This window comes from Protomyctophum parallelum (genome assembly GCF_964188405.1).
Source record: "Protomyctophum parallelum genome assembly, chromosome: 17".
Lineage (NCBI taxonomy): Eukaryota > Metazoa > Chordata > Actinopteri > Myctophiformes > Myctophidae > Protomyctophum > Protomyctophum parallelum.
The window spans coordinates 18,534,276-18,556,289 of NC_139719.1; the positions used below are offsets into that span (position 1 = coordinate 18,534,276).

The 22,014-nt window shown below is 42.5% G+C and overlaps 1 protein-coding gene across 3 annotated transcripts in view; it reads right to left on the bottom strand.

The window, feature by feature from the left end:
• The window catches only part of prkg1 (protein kinase cGMP-dependent 1), a gene marked incomplete at its 5' end in the record, with an annotated part of 166,610 nt that overhangs the window by 54,234 nt on the left and 90,362 nt on the right, over positions 1 to 22,014 (bottom strand). For all 3 annotated transcript variants that reach the window (XM_083786860.1, XM_083786859.1, XM_083786858.1), the window contains 4 exons: positions 382 to 459; positions 3,608 to 3,671; positions 9,865 to 9,970; positions 19,419 to 19,532. In XM_083786860.1, coding sequence (XP_083642986.1) covers positions 382 to 459; positions 3,608 to 3,671; positions 9,865 to 9,970; positions 19,419 to 19,532 — 362 coding nt within the window. The remainder of the gene's footprint in view (positions 1 to 381; positions 460 to 3,607; positions 3,672 to 9,864; positions 9,971 to 19,418; positions 19,533 to 22,014) is intronic.

A 22,014-nucleotide genomic window follows, 5' to 3' on the forward strand; every position in this document is an offset into this window, starting at 1 on the left:
TCTACACTCTTGCTTTTAATTGATCTTTACATTTTTTGTTATTCATGTCCTCACTGTATTGCATTACTGCTATTTGTTTATGCCTTGCTTTTCTTTTCTTTTCTTTCTTTCCATTGGAAACATACTTTCACGGTGCTGCTGTACAACAATGAGCAAACAAGTCTCACAAGGAAATAATAAATACAGTTAAAAATAGAGCAACGTAATAAGAATGTTATGGAACGAATGTTCTATCAGGTTCTTAGAAGCCGCCTCAGTGTGATATCTCCCAGTACTCATCTGTCCCACCGAGTTACAACACTGTGTGTGTGTGTGTGTGTGTGTGTGTGTGTGTGTGTGTGTGTGTGTGTGTGTGTGTGTGTGTGTGTGTGTGTGTGTTACCTTGCCCTTGCTGATGATGAAGAAGGTATCACCTCTTGCTCCCTGCCTGATGATATACTCTCCATCTTCGTAATGAGTCTACACACACACACACACACACACACACACACACACACACACACACACTGTTGGTGTTTTCAATTTCTTTCATTTTTTTTTTTTATCAATCTTTTATTTATTTTATATTTTCTAAGACAAACATGTAAATCACCAATGCACATAGGTGGCCTTACACAGGGAGAGCTACAACAATGAAACAAAGACAATAAACCGTTAAAGACAAAAACGAAATCGATATTCATATATAAATATACTGTAACTCGAAAAACTCATAAGTCAGCAAAATATAATTGGATTCTTTTTTTTTAAGAGTAAAATAAACAGAAAAAAAACCAAAAACATACAGACACTACAGACCAGTACAAGACAAACACAAACAAACACAGACAAGGACGAGACAAGACAAAAAAGACATGTACAGTACAAGGGCTACAGATACAGCCAAAAGCAAACCGTTGGTCACAACGTCATATCAATTAAATAATCAATTGAACTACGTCAAGAGCTTTGGACCAGTTGTCCACAGTGTCTGCTCTGGCGACATTCGTCTTGGCAGTAGAACGCTCCAGTAAACAAATATCAGAAAAGCAATTAAGCCAATTTTTCTTCAAGTTAACAGTCGGTTCAAACCGGTTTTTGATAATTGTTTTCTTAGCAGCAGTTGAGGGAGCTAATAATATGCGTTTGTCCTGAAAGGTTAATGCGATGTTTGGGTTATAACCAATGTTCAATTGTTGATCACTAAGAGCTGCCCAGTACAACCACAGTCTCCTACGTGTGCCAGTTTTTGTTTTTGTTGTTGTCTTGTTTCATTTTTTCTACCCCAAACTCTAACACAATAATGTGAGGTCTACAAGCTCACAACGTGATGCGTTATATTGGCAGCGTATTTTCTGTGCTACTTTCGGCTCCATGCACAGCAGCCATATAGGAAAGAAACTGGGCCTCGATTGTCCTTACATACTGTGTTGCCAATGATACTAATTAAGTAACAGAATCAGGGTGCTGCTGTTGTGCACTGTTGGCTCACTGGAAACACTCTGCTACACCAGTGGGTCTCAAATTGGGGTCCAGGGACCCCCATGTTTCCTTGAGTGGGTTCCAATTGGCCCCTTAACAGGTTCATTCCATCCGATGTGCCCACACGTCATAAGCAATCCAACCGACGGATTCAAAGGAAGTGTGTACACGCCCTAGCGCATCTTCAATGATATCAAACGAGAGAATAATATTCTGAATTTTTATTTTTGAGTGGGACTCCAAGGCCACCATAATACCCTTCGCTTTTCGTTCATGCGCTCTCCGTGGTTTTGATCCGATAGATATACTAAGCTCTGCATTTCTGACTTCTCAACTGCCTCTCGTTCAAAATATGAACACGATGTATTATTTAGCGATATTATGGAAACGAGAGCACGGTAAGCAAGCAAAAAAACATCTCTGTTTTTTCCCCGGAACAGAAGGGGAAGGGGAAGGGGGGGGGTCCTTTGAAATGAAAAGGTTTGAGAACCACTGTGCTGCATAAAGTGCAACAGAGCCTGTGAAGGAAATAAGGACGATCGAGGCCCAATTTATTTCCAACATGTGTTGTGAGGATCACAATGTCCATCTCTCAATGTCTGCTATACTATGGTGACAATGCGTATGCGCACACACACACGTACACGCTCCCGTGCACGCGCGCGCACACACACACACACACACACACACACACACACACACACACACACACACACACACACACACACACACGCACACAAGCTGAGAGACGGCAGGGCCCCCCCATGAGAGTTCCTCATGTTCTATTCAAACGGAATCCACCATTCGGCTGGTCAGGCCCGTGTACCTGTCAATCAAACCAGCCCCATCTGTCCGTCAACCACCTGACACGTCTCTCTGACATTGTAAAGAATATCATCAGAATAATAGGCTATACTGTATATGTCCTTCATAATAACCCATTGTAGACCTGAGACCAGATTCTACAAATGTCTTCTAAATCATGACGGTTTTCTGAAAAAAGCCTTCGTTTCTATGTCAGTAGTGCTCAAAGTATTTCACGACGAGGAGCCCCTTGACGCTACGAGCTTGTACATCTGCTATGTTTCAACAGCTAAAGTTTAAAAGAATGGTTGGAGACAAGTGGTTGAAAGCTATGAGGTGACACAGGTGCGTCCTCCTCGGGTCTAAATGGATTAACAGTCGGCACACATACAGACAAAACATTCCAATATTCTGTATATCTCTGTTGTCGGGCAGAATTTCTTTCTTTTTATTTCATTATTTGTTTTATTATTATATTATTATTAATATTATTTGGGGGGGGGGGGGGGAATTGATGCCCTATAGCTACAACTTCACATCACAGAAAAAAGAGTGTTGCACAAAATATTGTCCGGCTCCATATAGCAGATCTATAATGCTCACTTTCGGTTTTGGCCATCCAATGTTTCCACCCCGACAGCAACTATAAATTATATAATCAATATGTAATTTATTTAAAAAATGTTTTTATAGATAACCAAAACTATAGTCATTGGTCGATATTTCCAAATGATGTTGAAGTAGGCATGTAACAATATATCGTATATCGATATATATCGATAGCAACCCTGACGATATGAATCGATTTGAATAAAAAAATTGATTTTCCGAAACCCCCCCCCTTTTTTTTTTCTTTTTTTTTTTAGGGGGGCTAGTGTGATGTGAAATGTGAGCTTTAGTCATTTTCCATCATATTCAAGTGCATTTGGAGAGAAATGATAGAGTGAATCGTTACATGCCTATGTTGAAGTGATAGAAGGGGAACAGGTTGATCTGTGCATGTGCGTGCATCCAGTGACGGCTTTACAAATGTACCTTCAATCCACATTTCAAACATTCAAAACCATCAGTTGTTGCTTTGTCTGATGGTGACCGACTTCCTACTGGGACTCTCATCCTCTCTCATGAAATAAAAAACATGTCTTACTAAATCCTTGTCTTGGTGTACAGCACTTTGGTCAGTCGGCTCTTTTTAAATGCTCTATAAATTAAATTGACTTGACTTGTTTACTGGTTTCTTGCATTCATTGTTTGCCTTTTTTTTTCTCTCTCTCTCTCTCTCTCTCTCTCTCTCTCTCTCTCTCTCTCTCTCTCTCAAAGACAATAAAAACAAGAGACTAACCTCTTCCATGACATCAGCCAGTTTACTGAGAGTTTCCTCTGGAAGGCCCTGGAACGAAGGAACACTGACAGAGAGAGACAGAGAGAGAGAGAGAGAGAGAGAGAGAGAGAGAGAGAGAGAGAGAGAGAGAGAGAGAGAGAGAGAGAGAGAGAGAGAGAGAGAGAGAGAGAGAGGTTAATAACAGAAATGGAAGCAGGTCAAATTGACTATGGAGTCAGTAATCTTCTCATCACACATAATAATTACTATGCTTTTGAAGCAAAGCATGCTTCAAAAGGCCAAAGACTGTCCCCACCTACCAATCCATGCAGACGTCTTCAGCCCACCCACTGCTCGACTTCCATCCAGACGGCCAATAGAGGGTATAAACTTTTTACTTTGAAATGTTTTGTAGTTTCTGAGTTCTGAATTTAATGTCGTTTAACATCTTTAATGCAATCAGATAGGACTTTTCTGTTTGCAAGTAGTTTTTTGCCACTCAGTAGGCGTTCCCGCATAACTTACGGTTATGATGATGATGTCACGTGCATACACTCTATTTGGAGAAAAAAAACCTGCCAGCTGACTTCACCATCCAATCAGCTTGGAAAAGGGAATGGGAGTCCAATGAGGTCCCAAACAAACACCATAGTGTCAGACCCCAACCAACAGGTCCCTGGCACCACCCTCCCTCCCCAAGGAGACAGACCCCAACCAACAGGTCCCTGGCACCACCCTCCCTCCCCAAGGAGACAGACCCCAACCAACAGGTCCCTGGCACCACCCTCCCTCACCAAGGAGACAGACCCCGACCAACAGGTCCCTGGCACCACCCTCCCAAGGAGACAGTGGTCTACTCTACGCTCAATAGGTTCAGGACTAGACATCATGGTCCCTGCTTGGCCAGCCTTCACGAACGGGGCCAGTAGCCCAAGACCACTGTGTGCTTTGTGGAGAGGAACAAACTATGGAGCACATCATTGAAGTTTGTCCTCTCCAAAGACTGGAAGGAGGATTAGTTTAGTCACCCTGCATACGGCAGACCCGGAGGCAACCACTTGGCTTATTAAGGACTTTGCATTCGCTAAATAAATACACTAGCCTGGGTCCCAGCTGACTTTAATTGGCATTGACGAGCTATGCTAGAGGGAGCTAAGTGTCCTGTCGGCAGATGGGATGGCACTGTCAATAGGCAGTGGAGCCAATCCTCCAATCACAGCCCCACGAGGAGCACTTGTTTTGGTTTTAATTTAGTTTGGCTTCATATTTCTGGTGTTTTGGTTTTGTTAAAGGGCCACTTCACCCCTTTTGCAACCAACACTTATTTTAATTTTATTTTAGTGGTCTCACTTCGAGGGAGGGCGGTGGACTACAAGTCACACCTCCACGCAGCCTCCCCCCTTTCCACAAGGAGGGGCAGTGCACCAAAGCATTATGGCCATTGTAGGAATTCAGCTATCCAGTCAAACACACAGACTTCATCATTTGTCTGGACATAGGGTGCAAATTTCAAATTGTGCTACCCTTATCTACTACAAATACTATTAAAGGGGCTCCACCATGAATTTAAAAGCAAATGTATTATATAAATGTTTCCCTTTCAATACCTCTTTATACCCCCTGAAGCCTAAACAACCACTCAGATCATTCATTTTTCATCTCTCAGGATGCTATTCCAAGCCATTTCAGCTGCCCATTTCAGCACGGACTGAAGCAGCCATCAGTGTGGTAAAACTGAAACAAAATGTCCCCTGCCGGAGCCAAAGCTAAATGCATTACACGGTGAGAATCGATAACGTTCGGTCTTGAGTCTCAACAGAGGAACAAGCACTCCAAAACGAAGCTAATCTGAAGATTAACGACCTTCAATTCACCTGTGTGGATATACTGTATGGTAGAAAATGATCAATATTCCTTTGTGGCTTGTGTTTTGTTCTGAATAACATTAAAGTAGTGACTGACTGAGCTACATATAATCCTGTCTCCTTGTCAAGCCCAGACCTTGGGGAAGCTGGAAACAAACAAACAAAGCTACTGAAAATCCATTAGTCGCTTGTACATTGAGCGAAACTGCCTGCCGCAAAACTAAAGGTTAAACATTACAAGGCTATATTTAAAAAAACATAATACGTTTCCTTGTGTGTCATTGAGTGAATACAATGTTATGTTTTGCTAATCCGTACGGTAGTGCAGAGGTTCCCAAACATTTGTTTGAGACCCAAAAGAGTAACTAACATGTTATGTCTCCCCGGGACCCATACTAGTTAACCCATTTAGACCTGGGATGATTCTACAAATGCTTTATAAATTCTGACAGTTTTCTGAAAAATCCATGTTTCTACGTCAGTTGTTCTCAAACATTTTCATGTCAAGGACCCCCCAAAAAATCTGTAATTGGGCGCCGACCCCCATGTGAAATTATGTTGCTTAATATATAAGCAAAGATTTGAGTTAAAAACGTTCTCTGTGAAATAATATATATTCAAAGATTTGCTCCACATTTTAACGATTTTTCAAAAATAGCAGATCTACAAGCTCGTAGCGCGGCACTCTTGTAGATCTGCTATTTTTTTAAGAGCTAAAGTATAACATAATGCAAAACACCAAAAGGGGTTCACCTCCAGAATGGGTTAAGTCCCAGTGTTTGGTAAACACTGTGGTAGAGTCACTGCGATAATGAAGAGTTGCGGAGAGAACCATTTAAGTCCATATATGGACTTGGGAAGAAAAGATAATTAGTATACTAATTATCTTTTCTTCCCCAAGTCATTGTATTGAATATGTTCAATGACAGAAATCTCATGGGCAGAGAAATAATGAAAGGACTATATGCTGCTGAGCATCCCACGCCCCTCCCAGACAAAAATAAATAAATAATAATTCTCAATAATATCCCAATTTGCTGATTCTCAGTAGGCCCCGGCCTCTCTACGTGTGCTCAGTGGGAGGGTGAAGATAGCCTCGAGTCTCCTACCATACCGGGGGCTGTCCATACTAATTGTCCATAACATATACATTATGGATAAGGTGTCAGGACAGATGGTCTCCATTGCTCTTCTATTGAGAAATGTTTATCCTGTGGTCTGGGATGACAACTACTATACTGTAATTCTACAGTGGTGGGGAAAACGTACTCAATTAAGTAAAAGTATCAATACTGCAATATAGAAATGCTTCGTTACAAGTAAAATGAATGCATTAAAAGTACAAAAGTATTGGAATTGGAAATGTACTTAAAGTACCAAAAAATTAAAGTACTCATTATGCAGAATGTCTCATTTCAAGTTTTCAAATGTATAAAAATCCTTTGAAAAGAATAGATATAAATATCTGTAGGACTGAAGTAAAAGTAAAAGCGCAATATTTGCCTCTGAGATGTAGTGGCATAGAAGTAAAAGTAGGCCTACTGACATTTTTAAATACTCCAGTAAAGTAAAAGTACCTCAAAGTATCCCAACTATTATGTAATAGGCCCTGCGGTAAGCCCCGCCCGCTCGCTCAGCTGCCTCGATACCGTTGTTAAGCAGGACAAACATCAGCGAACCTCCATTGAGGACCGTGTTATGTCGGCGTTTTTCCGAAGAGGAATAGAAGCATTCATATCAACAACATTCATACTATAATAACGCCATGGTGAAACATTGCTGTTGGGCGTCCTGCAACAGTGCTTCATAGGCACCCAGAACGTTTGGGGCATTTCTTTTTATTCCTTTCCCCGTGGGTGCGCACATCATGCACATGTCAATGTTTACATTCTGGAGGTGGAGGACGCGGCGGTCACTCATTCACCCTCCCTGCTACTAAATCATACTATTAACGTCAACTTTTACTAAACAATGTTTAAATCAATCGTCTAATAAACAACTAACAACTTACCTTGGAGCAAAATGGTGTGCTTTGTAACTTTCTAATCTCCACGCTCAGTTGCTTGTGTTGGTCGGACGGCAGCCACAGGCTCCAGCCTCCAGTCACGTTCCCTCCCACTGCGGTTCAGAAAAAGAACGCTGCTTTAATACCATTTTCTGCACATTGTATCCAAAAAGTGAAGGTCTGCTAATGGTCTAAACTATTTTGAATTTAGGAACGGCAAAGAAAATAGTTTAGACCATTAGCGGACCTTCACTTTTTGGATGCAGAAGGGGGGGGGTAAGCAGCGTTCTTTTTTTTCAGATCCTCAGTTATGTGGCTGCCGTCCAACACAAGCAAGTGGCAACTAGAAAGTTACAAAGCACACCATTTGCTCCAAGGTAAGTTGTTAGTTGTTTATTAGACAGTTGATTTAACCATTGTTTAGTAAAGGTTGACGTTAATACTAGTATGATAGTAGCAGGGAGGGTGAACGAGTGACGCCACCGCCGCTTCCTCCTCTAGAATGTAAACATTGTGCGCATCCACGGGAATGGAGTAAAAAGAAATGCCCCAAACGTTCTGGGTGCCTATGAAGCACTGTTGCAGGACGCCCAACAGCAACGTTTCACCATGGCGTTATTATAGTATGAATGTTGTTGATGTGAATGCTTCTATTCCTCTTCGGAAAAACGCCGACATAACACGGTCCTCAATGGAGGTTCGCTGATGTTTGTCCTGCTTAACAACGGTATCGAGGCAGCTGAGCGAGCGGGCGGGGCTTACCGCAGGGCCTATTGGCCACTGACACTCATCTGAAAATATGTTGTTCCAGGGACCTCCCAGAAGCAAATATTTCAGTTTAAAGAACATATATTTAAAGATTTGCACGCATTTTCAAGATTTTTCAAAAAATAGCTGATATACAAGCTACAAGCTCATAGCACGACAGTGAAATACTGGAGCAAGTATTTCCAGACAAGCCTTCCTATGCAGAGTGCTGGAGAGCCACACACACATGGCAAACACGTGGTTCATTGATTTGTATTTGTACTCACAAAAAAGTGACTTTGAATTATGACTGTCAACGTTGTCAGTGAGACATAACGCTGGGCAACAGGTATAGAATAACAAGAAGTCAAGGTAGTTACTCTCTTTGCACGCCCCAGAAATCGTGTGATTAAAAAAAACATTGATCATAAGGACATGGCATGTTGTTGTATACTTCATGATTGCCATTTTTTCACCCGTTTGTGACCCAGGGGACCACTGTTGTGTCGGGTGGAGATATGGGTTAAGATTATGTTTTATTTTCTTTCTTTCAGCTGGAATTCATGCACATGCAGTCTGTCTATTCTTGGCTATAGGGACAGAGATAATTCCAAAAAGGTAAAACCAGGTGGCAGGTAAAACGTTTGCTCAACATCACCGAGTGCTATTGTGCTATCTTCCGCCAAGCGCACCGCCGGCATAAATAACACCTGGCACTGGCACTGAGGAAGGTCCGTGCGGAGTTCCTTTCACATGTATTGTCCAACGAAACATTTCATAGACCAGCTGTGAATGAGTATTATACCATTCTGACCTGAGATCAGATTCTAAAAATGTCTTCTACATTCTGACAGTTTTCATTCTGACCTGAGATCAGATTCTAAAAATCAGTCTTCTAAGTCAGTCGCTCTTCGATTTTAAAAAAATAGCTAAAGCACGACATGATGCTAACACCAAAATGGGTTCCCGCTCAAAATGGGTTATACCAACTACTGTTCATATCTCTGCTGTCGGGAAGAAACCACTTAACTCCAACATGTTCATTTTTCGGGGAATGAAGAAAACCTTATCTTTTGAAAACAAAGCAATACTGCCTCATCAAAGTCGGCAGTATTGCTTTATATATTGTCAATCACTGCCATAAATGGGGAGAGGTGGTGGAGTTAGCCGTTTTAGCAGTTTGAGGGTCCAATGGAGTTAAGAGGTTTTGTCCCACGCGCTTTTTTGCTGCTGTTCAATATTTTTAAAACAACACACAGATGGTAAAGGGGGTTCAACTTCAATAGCACTGATTTATACAACAACAAAAATCATTGCGTGATTACGTCATTATGTAGAATACATAGATGCTACTCAAACTGAATGGCCGTTATACAAAAGGTATAAATAATGTGTTCGTCTGTAGTACTATATTGGATGGAGCCCACACCACAGGTACAAGAAAGACGTTCTTTATTGAGAATTCTGACAACCAATCCAATCCATCCAATATCTAGCCTACTGAAGTTTCTTTTCACCCAGCCTGTCGATGTGCGTATTCTACGTCCCCTCGTCCCCCCCGTCGGTATTACTATGACATCAGTCATCCATATTTGGGCAATTGAGAGACAGAGGTGGAGAGTGAGACAGCATAAAGAGTGAGACAGAGTGAGCTCACTCACCTCTTGAGGAAGTCCATGTATTCAGCATGTTTGATGAGTCCTGTTCTCATCATGATGGTCTGGAAACACTGTCTGTCGATGGCCCATAGCTTCACATTGGTCACAGCTGGGGGGGAAAAAAACATATTCTTTGAGACACATACCGGGATTTTGGGTCATGGCGGAATCCCCCATTCCTTCATGGGGAAAGAACTGTGGTGTTCTTACGCCATGAACTGCCCACGGCCCTCTTATGAGACAAAGACTGAGTAGGAATTTTTTTGTTGCTATTGTGTCATGAATTTGTGACCAATTATAGGAAGATAGGTTGAAGTGTTGAAGTGGTCCTTAAGATAAATGTATTCCACACGTAGCTCACTGGGGTGTTCGTTTGTCTGTTTGTGGTGTATATTAATTAATTAAAATATTTTATTTTTTTAACAGTTTTTCTTACAGTCTTAAAATAAAATTTATTTCAATATGTAATTGTAATGTATTTTATGTGTGGACCCCAGGAAGAGTAGCTGCTACTAAGGTAGTAGCTAATGGGGATCCAAATAAACAAATAAATTAAGGTTTCCCTCATAGTCTCTCGAGACAGACTGTTGAGGAAAAGAGGACACTGTTTTTCCTTCGTTTTGCCGATGGGTACCCAGATTATACGGTCTGTATAGGCCAGGGGTCTTCAAAGTTTTTCAGCCAAATGACCCCTACCTAGCTGAGAGAGAGATGAAGCAGTGGCACCCCCTACCTAGCTGAGAGAGAGATGAAGCAGTGGCACCCCCTACCTAGCTGAGAGAGAGATGAAGCAGTGACGCCCCCTACCTAGCTGAGAGAGAGATGAAGCAGTGACCCCTACCTAGCTGAGAGAGAGATGAAGCAGTGGTGCCCCCTACCTAGCTGAGAGAGATGAAGCAGTGACGCCCCCTACCTAGCTGAGAGATAGATTAAGCAGTGACGCCTACCTAGCTGAGAGAGAGATGAAGCAGTGACGCCCCCTACCTATAGCTGAGAGATAGATGAAGCAGTGACGCCCCCTACCTAGCTGAGAGAGAGATGAAGCAGTGACCCCTACCTAGCTGAGAGAGAGATGAAGCAGCGACCCCTACCTAGCTGAGAGAGAGATGAAGCAGTGACCCCTACCTAGCTGAGAGAGAGATGAAGCAGCGACCCCTACCTAGCTGAGAGAGAGATGAAGCAGTGACGCAACCTACCTAGCTGAGAGAGAGATGAAGCAGTGACCCCTACCTAGCTGAGAGATAGATGAAGCAGTGACGCCCCCTATCTAGCTGAGAGAGAGATGAAGCAGTGACGCCCCCTACCTAGCTGAGAGAGAGATGAAGCAGTGACCCCTACCTAGCTGAGAGAGAGATGAAGCAGTGACCCCTACCTAGCTGAGAGAGAGATGAAGCAGCGACCCCTACCTAGCTGAGAGAGAGATGAAGCAGTGACCCCTACCTATAGCTGAGAGAGAGATGAAGCAGCGACCCCTACCTAGCTGAGAGAGAGATGAAGCAGTGACCCCTACCTAGCTGAGAGAGAGATGAAGCAGTGACCCCCCTACCTAGCTGAGAGAGATGAAGCAGTGACGCCCCCTATAGCTGAGAGAGAGATGAAGCAGTGCCGCCCCCTACCTAGCTGAGAGAGAGATGAAGCAGTGCCGCTCCCTACCTAGCTGAGAGAGAGATGAAGCAGTGCCGCTCCCTACCTAGCTGAGAGAGAGATGAAGCAGTGACGCCCCCTACCTAGCTGAGAGAGAGATGAAGCAGTGACGCCCCCTACCTAGCTGAGAGAGAGATGAAGCAGTGACGCCCCCTACCTAGCTGAGAGAGAGATGAAGCAGTGCCGCCCCCTACCTAGCTGAGAGAGAGATGAAGCAGTGACGCCCCCTACCTAGCTGAGAGAGAGATGAAGCAGTGACGCCCCCTACCTAGCTGAGAGAGAGATGAAGCAGTGACGCCCCCTATAGCTGAGAGAGAGATGAAGCAGTGACGCCCCCTACCTAGCTGAGAGAGAGATGAAGCAGTGCCGCCCCCTACCTAGCTGAGAGAGAGATGAAGCAGCGACCCCTACCTAGCTGAGAGAGAGATGAAGCAGTGACGCCCCCTACCTAGCTGAGAGAGAGATGAAGCAGCGACCCCTCACTGCATATTGTATAACATATGTTGCAGATTAAACCTTTTCACAGATTCCATAGATATAGATCATCTTCATAGACTTGTCTGATAGCACAAGTCTATGAAGTCGATGTCGTGTTGCGTTGTGCTGGATTCATTTATCATGTCAGACAAGCACAGCATATATACCATATAGGATCATATGGTTTCCATGGATACAATATATCTACTGTACAGTACATACGTGTGTGTGTGTGTGCAGTTTTATCTCACTGCACAGCTGTATACCACATAGGAAGTATACTTGGCATTGACATTTATCCTATTTTATCCCTGCACTTCTGCACAAGACCCTATTACCCATTCCCAGTTACTGCCACCTTGCATAAAAATAAGAAACCTTTATTATTTCATAACAGCGCGATGGCTTTATTATTTTTTTAATCGTGAAAAACTCAAATCAACCGTACTCCAAACAAATGCTTTGTGCGTGTCAATGCACTTAAAACTCTTTGACTGCCAATATTGATTCAGTGAGCATTCACTGCCTCCGGATGTAGCGTAGACTTTTACATATTTTGAAGACCCCAAAATGAACCTAAACTTCATTGTCCTAATAGTATCTGTTTATTTGACCTCAAGTACATAACTGCATTTCCTGTTGTTTTAATAAGTGTTTCTTTTGCAAAGTTCTTAAAAGTTTTTGAGAAAAGCACTTGTAATTGCCTTGTTTAAATGTGCTTTTCAAACAAACATTGCCTTGGGACTGTTAAAATAAAAGCTAAATGGGCAGGCTGGTGACTGGTCCCGGGTCAGCCTCAGGCCTCTCTATCCCACCATTTTGCAACCCATTTTTTCCACCCAGTGTCTTATTATCTTAATGTAATCCTGGGCGCTATACACTTCCTCTGCCAACCTGTGTGGAGGGCAGCGGACTGACCTCATGCCTCCTTCTATGCATGAGGAGTCCAAGCTGCTTCTTTACACCCGACAGGGGAGAGTTTCCCTGGCCGGACGTAGCGCGTGGAGGAACACGTTATTCCGACCAGTTCCTTTCCCTCCATCAGGCCAGGGGGAGGTAGTTTAGAGACCAGGATTACTGCATGTGTTTTTGTGAGGGTACCTACCCTAGGGGACACGGGGAGAACATGCAAACTCCACACAGATGGTTTGTTTTTGAAAATAGAAATACATGTTTTACACAAATCTAGTCTGCTAACTAACTTCATATTTCATCATAGACGATGGAAAAAGTACTCAAATATTTTACTTAAGCAGGCTGCAGGTCCCCAGCTAGCTGCGTCTGAGAGGCTAAATGTCATCAAATGGTGGTCTGTGGCTCAATGCAGTATTCAATCAATGAATTTGAGCAGCTGTGTGTCTAGCATTGTTCTGACAATGTGTGTCAAGACAATAGCCACTTTCTGTCAGCACTTTATCTGACCCAATCAATCAACATACTGTCATTTGACTGTCATGTGACATGCAATCAGTTGTGGAAAATATCTAAGCAACTGTGCTTAGAGTACAGTAGGAGTATATGCACTTAGCTACTTTACACCCCCCAACCCACCCCCCTTTCCCCTCACTGCATGTTTCTTTTTCCATCCTGTATGATTAATTCCTTTTAGAAGTGTACATTTGTACAGTACATCTCTAAATGTTTTAGTGAATTGAACAAGGTGGACCCTCTTGTAAACAAGTGTAATGTTTTATTGGGTCGTCCACTCACACTTAACAGTCTTTGTATTGAGTTGTGCTTGAAATGTACTGTAATTCTGCAAACTGTTAATAAATATTTCAATCAATCAAACAAACACTGGTTATTTTGATAAGAAGGGGGCTATAGATTACTTTCTACTTTTGTACTTAAGTAAAAGTATCAATACTGCAATATAGAAATACTCCGTTACAAGTTCAAGTCCAGATTACAGAATACAAAATGTACTTGTGTAAAAGTACAAAAGTATTGGCATCAAAATGTACTCAAAAAGTACCAAAAGTAAAAGTATAGTCATTATGCAGAATGTATCATTTCAAGTATTCAAATGTAATCTTTTTGAAAATAATTGCAGACCTACAAGCTCACAATGTGTCGCATCGCAACACATTGTGAGCTTGTAGATCGGCTATTTTCAAATGGCCGAATGGGCTGAAGTGGTTAATATTATGTTTCGTATTAATAATCCAAATTTACAAAGTAACTAGTAAATCAAGTTTTCAAATAAATGTAGTGGAGTAAAAGTACAATATGTAGCTCTGAGATGTAGTGGAGTAGAAGTAAAAGTATTGGAAATTGGAATTACAAATACCTCAAAATACTTAAATAAATGCACTTAATTAATTACTTTGTACACTGTAAACTATAATGTGTTCCACGGGATTTACGGCACCAAGAATATATTTTCAAATGCTCTGTTTTAGCAGGCGAACCGTCTACAAATGGGAATCTGAGCCTTATCTGACTGAGACTTCCCAGCGGGGCAACTTAAAATGATTTTAAGATGAGCCCATGTTAGTCTCCATAGAGAAATTACTTCCGTGAACCAGGGGAATCGAGGGGACGAGCGAGTGATGTCAGGACTTCGGCGCTCTATGCTTTCCGCTATATTCAGAAGTGAAAGTGCTTCATGGTACAGTGGACCCCAAACTTTTCAGGTCGAGGCCCAAAAGATTAAAATAGCAGATCTACACGCTCACAATGTGGCACGAAGAGAGACGTTGTGAGCTTGTAGATCGGCTATTGTCACTACTTCTTAAACATTTGTTTTCCAATTTATGGAATTTCTTAAAAATATATATTCAAGAAATGACTTCGAAAAATAATTTAATTTGGTATTAATTCATGAAAACTTTAGCTTTTTGGGGATCCTTTGGGATTCCTCCAGTGGCAGAACAGTATATAGACAGGTGATTGGTTGGGGGGGTCCTCCAGCACAGTATAAAGACGGATGATTGGTTGCTGGGGGGGTTCCTCCAGGACAGTATAAAGAAGGGTGATTGGTTGAGGGGTTCCTCCAGGACAGTATAAAGAAGGGTGATTGGTTGCTGGGTGGTTCCTCAGGAACACTATAAAGACGGGTGATTGGTTGCTGGGGGGGGGGGGGGGGGGGGTTCCTCCAGAACAGTATAAAGACAGGTGATTGGTTGCTAGGGGGGTTATCCAGAACAGTATAAAGACAGGTGATTGGTTGCTGGGGGGGGTCCCTCAGGAACAGTATAAAGACAGGTGATTGGTTGCTGGGGGGTTCCTCAGGAACAGTATAAAGACAGGTGATTGGTTGCTGGGGGGGGGGGGGGGGTTCCTCAGGAACAGTATAAAGACAGGTGATTGGTTGCTGGGGGGTTCCTCAGGAACAGTATAAAGACAGGTGATTGGTTGCTGGGGGGGGGGGGGTTCCTCAGGAACAGTATAAAGACAGGTGATTGGTTGCTGGGGGGTTCCTCAGGAACAGTATAAAGACAGGTGATTGGTTGCTGGGGGGGTTCCTCCAGAACACTATAAAGACGGGTGATTGGTTGCTGGGGGGGGTTCTCCAGAGGCAGGACAATCAGCCCTCGGGGAAACCCTCTGGTTGCCCCAGGAGAATTAAGGCACATGGGTGCCGTCGCTATGGCAACATGCCGTGTCGCCATGGCAACTGAACAGGCAACAGAGCGGGACAAGATGCGAGGGAATGTGCGCACACGCGCGCGTGTGTGTGTGTGTGTGTGTGTGTGTGTGCGTGAAAGAGTGAGAGATGTCGCCAAATTTATGATAGATTATATTTATCATCTTAAAAATGAAATTAAAAAGAAAAGCGTAAAAGTCAGTTTTCGTGCAGATTTTCAGCAAGCAGTTATGTAGTAAGACTGTATAAATCAGGCTGTTATAGATAAAGGGCTGACGGAATTGGTTCACTTACAGATAGAACACCATGGTGAACATATGCCTGAGGCTGGACTGTAACAGTAATAGTCAGGGGATATTATCAGAAAAAATTGCCAAACCCGGAATGATTTCCTTACCAAGACATCTTTTCACAATATGGGTTTGGAAAGGTGTCCAGGAACACAAATTGAAATTCAACTCCCCTAGGAGAACCTGTGGCAGCCGCTTACAGTTATTGGGGTACCTCCAGGAACAATTTAAAATGTTGAATTCGAGCCCAACGGTAAGCGGCATAGGCCATACTAGGGATTGTCATGCGAAGCATTTGTTTTGCACCAGCCTTTTCCAGCTTGTTGCAAAGCTAATTTGTTTTTGTGCAGTTGGGAGTTAAAACAGGTGCCTTATTGCTTTGGGACAACTCGACACATTGCCGGGGCCAGGAATTGAACCTGGGCAGCCTCTCTCCTGTTGACAACAAACACAATATTTTGGACCAAACAAATCATTTCAAAGAAGAAAAACAAAATGATAAGTGTTGTAACCTGCCGTTTTCTTCTTCTTTCTAATTATTTGTTCAGCCCGAAAAATTGTGTTTGTGACTCACGACAAGAGTTGGCTTTGTCCAGCGGCGTAAACGTCTTTAAATAAATACTTTCTGAAAAGTCTATGAGGAAAATGAACTGGGATTTCTTTTCCGGGTCTCTCGAGGGGGCGTGACTGCGACGCTCTATAGGGTGTCGGACTGATGCCTGTCGTACTGTTAGTATGTCGTACCAAACACATGCACCCATTTTCAGGTGCCTTCAGCCTCTGGCCGGATTAATGCTCACCTTCTTCCACAGCTCGCCATAGAGAAGTGTTGATTTAGTTGTAGTCATAGGCTTTTGAATTAAATTATTTTTTTGTCACAATTCAGTAATCTGAATTATTTTAGCCTGCAGAGTCTAGTTTTAGTCGACTAAATGTTTTTAGTTTACTAAATCTACAGTTGATTTTGTCGACAAAAAGTTATTTTGGTGTCGATTTTACATTGCATGCTGAAAATAGCCGATCTACACGCTCACAATGCGTCGCAGTGTGACACGTTGTGAGCTTGTATATAGCATGCAAAAATGATCTAGCTTTTAGTTCTATTGGATCTCTTCTCCATTAGTTCTGCACTTACGTTCGTCTAGTTTTTATTTGTTGACGAAATTGTCAATAATTATATTTAGTCATCATCGCTTAGTTTTGATTTAGTTTTTGCCAGTGCCAAAAAGGTAGTCGGCGGAAATGTTTGGTCAAAGTTTTAATCATGGATGTGGGTTTGTCCCCCATCCTCTTACAATTTAGGCATCTAGCAGACGCTCTTAATCCAGAGCGACTTACATTAAGCAAGAACAAAAAGCATGGCAATACATCACATACATAAAAAAGTAGTTCTCATGAAACATGTGCAAGCTAAGAACGTAACAGTGGAATATCTATATAATGAAGCTATACATATAGTATAGTATAGTATAGTATAGTATAGTATAGTATAGTATAATATAGTGTATATAAAGTGCTATGACTACATACAATGCAATTCTAGTGCTGTCTAACATGCTATAAGTCTGTATAAAATGCTAAGTCTACAAAAAGTGCTATCTAAGGGGCTAGGCCGCTAGGGTAAGTGCTACGGGCCAAGGTGGAGTCTGAACAGGTGGGTTTTCAGACTACGGCGGACGATTGGGAGTGAGGCTGCAGTTCTGATTGTAGCCTAATTGGAAGTGCATTCCATAGTTTTGGAGCCATGAAGGGTAAAGAGTTTGGGGCGTGTGGAGCGTTGTCCCGGCGTTTTTTTAGTGAGGGTACTTCCAGCTCCCTTGCGTTGTGAAATGGTAAATGGTGCATTTATATATAGCGCCTTTATCCAAGGCGCTTTACATAGATTGTGCATTACATTCACCCAGTCACACACACACATTCATACACTGATGGCAGCGGAAACCATGCACATCAGGAGCAATTAGGGGTTCAGTGTCTTGCTCAAGGACACTTCGACACCAACTCTGGGGGAGCCCGGGTTCGAACTGGCAACCTTGCACGGTTACCATCCAGCCACTCTACCCCTGAGACACCGCCACGTTGGCTGATCCGAGTGCGCGGGAGGCGTTTGTAGGGTGCATTTAGTCCTCCCTGTGACTAACTGCAACCCATCCATTCTGGAGCCCAGCAACAACATGATCCTTTATGATCCTGTTGAGCTCCCAGGCCTGTGGGATGCCGTGCAGCTCCCCAGCATAGCACTGCATGAAAACACAATGTTCTCAACAGAAGAACATTCTCAATCTCTATACAGCATGCCAATATTGAAGGACTTGAGCCTCCTCAGCGGGAGGCGACGGTTGAGTGGGTGATTGAACGTTGATGTCAAGAGAACCAAGATGGACAAAAGATCATATATACATATTCACAGCCAGCTGCCCTGTCCGGTGACGCACACATGTGTGCACGGCACGGCACGCACGCACACACACACACACAGTGTTGTAACTCAGTGAGACAGAGGAGTTCTGGGAGATGTCACACTGAGCCGGCTGCTCTTCACACTGCGCTAATGACACACAGAAAGAGACGGGCCGCTGTGACTCGCTCAGGAGGCGCTGCACTGTGGAGCAGGCCGTTTGGACATGCTGCGTGCGTGTGTGAAAAGCATTATTCTATCTCGACCAAGACACTGAAACCCTGTGTTCTATTCCGCAATCTCTGAATGCTTAACCCATTTAGACCCGAGGACGATTCTACAGATGTCTTCTAAATCCTGACAGTTTTCTGAAAATCCCCATGTTTTTATACAGTATGTCAGTTGTTCTCAAACATGTTCATGTCAAGGACCCCCAAAACTCACAAAATACTCAAATGATGTAGCATCCATCCTATACCATTATAGTGTCTGTAGAAGATTGGATAGGCCGTTTGTTGCGTCTGTGTGTGTGCGGAGAGGAGGGAGCGGAGAGGAGGGAGCGAGTCATGAAGAGAAGAGAGAGTGAGTGAGTGAGAGAGAGAAGTCTCTGGTGAGTAGATAAGGGGAGATGAGAGTAGTAGAGACAGTAGAGTAGTATGTACTTATACTCCTCACAGTAGAGACAGTAGAGTAGTATCAGGGCTGTGAATCTTTGGGTGTCCCGCAATTCGATTCCGATTCTTGGGATCACGATTCGATTCAAAATCGATTTTATCGATTCAACTCGATTATCAATCCAAAGATTATCTATTCTAAATGATTCTCGATTCAATACTACAATACAATACAATACAGCTGTGCTGAACTGAAGTGCATGACTAGTACTGACTACAGTAACTTGAAAATGTTACTGTGATTAGGGTAAGATTACATTTCATAGCACAAACACCATGCAGTGAAAATGATATATGGAAATTATGAATCGATTTTGAGTTGTTCATAACAGGAATCTAATTCAAATCGATTCTTTTTCACACCCCTAAGTAGTATGTACTTAGTCCTCAAAGTAGAGATAGTAGAGTAGTATATACTTCACAGTACCTCACAGTAGATAAGGGGAGAGGATAGTAGTGTCGCTAGTAGAGAAGTATATACTTACTCCTCACAGTAGCAGTTCTGGTGCAGTTGTAAAGGATGGCCAGTTCTCCAAACACCTTCCCCAGTCCCATCATACACAGCTTCATACCCTCCTTGGTTACCTCCACCTTACCATCTGACACACACGCACGTACACACGCACACACACACACACACACACACACAGAGAGAGAGAGACACAGATTTCTTGTTAGTATACTGTATATATTATATAACTCTTTAATAATAACTCTATAATATTTAATTGAAGAAAGAAAAGGGAGAACTCCTTCCACGGTGTAAGCACGCAAATTACAATTCCCTTCTGTGCCTAGCAATTTTCACATATCAAATTATGACAACAATATCACACCATACCTCAAATTAAAGCTACAGGTCTCCTCTCCAAACACATTTCTAGCATGTTGCATGAATTACTTACAGCCTGTTGAAGACGCCTTGGTCAGAGCGAAAACACAGATTTTTAGACATAATTTTGAGATACGAGTGTTTTTTCCGAATTACACACTCTGTGTATGTGTTATATATATTTATTTCCACTTCAGTATCTTTATCACATACTGTAAGTGTACCACAGCAATGATGCCACAGCGATGCAGCATTGTACAGGCTGCATGTGAAAATGCCCCGCGATCCCTACTAGTACAGAGTACATGTGGAATTCATCTCATCCGGACCCTTCAGTATTCTTCATGCCCAGTATTCTTTTTCTTGATTCCCACACACGGACCACGGCAGTGACGGCACCATGTTGAATTATGTTCCTTCAGAAAAACGTGATTGGAGAACATATATCCATTACAGTGCGTGCATGCGTGCGTGCATGAGAGTGTACCAGTGTTGTTTTCGTCGACTAAAACTAATACGAAAAATGTTCGTCGACTACCTTTTTCCACTGACAGAAACTAAATGGAAACTAAATAAAAACTAAGCTATGATGACTAAAACTAAGACTAAATATACTGACAATTTCATCAACAAATAAAAACTAGACTAAAAGAAATGGATTAGTGGACAAGAGATCCAGTAAAAGTAATTTTACAATTAGTTGCATGCTGAAAATAAAAAAAGATCTACAAGCTCACTGAGCTTGTAGATCGGCTATTTTCAGCAAGTGTAAAAACAGTCATTACGACGGCATCAAGGCCCGCCAAAATACATATTAGTCGACTAAATCAACTGTAGATTTAGTCGACTAAAATCTTATGATATTTAGTCGACTAAAACTAGACTAACACTAAAGCATTCCAGGTGACTAAAATGTGACTGAAACTAAATGAAAGCTATTCAAAAGACTAAAACTAAAATAGAAAGTTGCTGCCAAAAACAACACTGGAGTGTACGATAGCTGATCGCTACACTAGCTGTGTCCTAAACCAACTCAAAGGTTGAGGAATAGCTGTAGATGTGACGTGTGTTACTGTTTTGGGTCACTGTCTGTGTCCTAACCTAAACAAACTCTATATAGCGGGAACATTTTATGTCCAAACTTTGTTTGGACCAGGCTCTGTCGTGATATGGTAGTGAAACGTGTGATATGGAGCTCTGAGGCTTTGTCTGAAGGTGGTAAGAGTGTCATCATACACAGCAAAAAAGAAAAAATTGTTAACTCAATGCAACACGACACAAAACAATCATGAAACACGACGACGCAATGCTACAAACCGTGAAGGCCATACAATATGATCAGTCTCACTCATCGAACCATTCAGTGACACCTCATTGGGAGAAATTGTCATCGTGGAAGAGAGGTTTTCCATCATAGGATAACGACGACACTCAGAAATGAATATACTGTACCGATTTGTGCAGTGATCCCTCCCTCTAAATGGACAAGTGGACCCAAACCTGACAGTTACTGTTCTGTTATCACTTTCATAATCACATTAAAACGTGAGTCTCCCCATCATCATTTGCATTTGACCACAATTTCTGATATTTATTTCCCCCCCATTGAAATGCAGCTACTGTATTATAGTGACTGTTCCCATTGCAACAGTAGCCAGTTGAACAGTCTTTGTTTAGTGACTGGTCTGTTCCCATTATTTGGAACAGTAGCCAGTTGAACAGTCTTTGTTTAGTGACTGGTCTGTTCCCATTATTTGTAACAGTAGCCAGTTGAACAGTCTTTGTTTAGTTTAATGAACCCTCTTTCAGAGTCCATTAGATCAGCCAGTGGTTCTCAAACGTTTTCGTGTCATGGACCCCCATCTGAAAATGTGTTTTTGGCAGGGACCCCCAACAGAGAAGGTGTGTGTAAACAAGCCCAAATTGATTAAATCAATTAATTACCAGCTGCATTATTATTATCTGTGGGTCTGCTGCTGATGTTATGCCACTTTTTAGCTGCGCTCCGCTGTTATGCTCAAATTAGTGGTAACAAGATGACTCGCCCCTTTTACCCTTTTTGGTGAGTTGTCCGGACAAGCATTCTTCGCTGCTAACGTGCCTATTGGACTAGGATGGGTTGGGGAGGGACTTAGTGAAGGGCTAATTTAGGGGTTTAGCAGATTCTCTCACCAAGAGCAACTTCAGCGTAAATGGCATGGGTCCTAGTATAAAAATGACGGGGTAAATAAGTCAGAGGACAAAGAGAA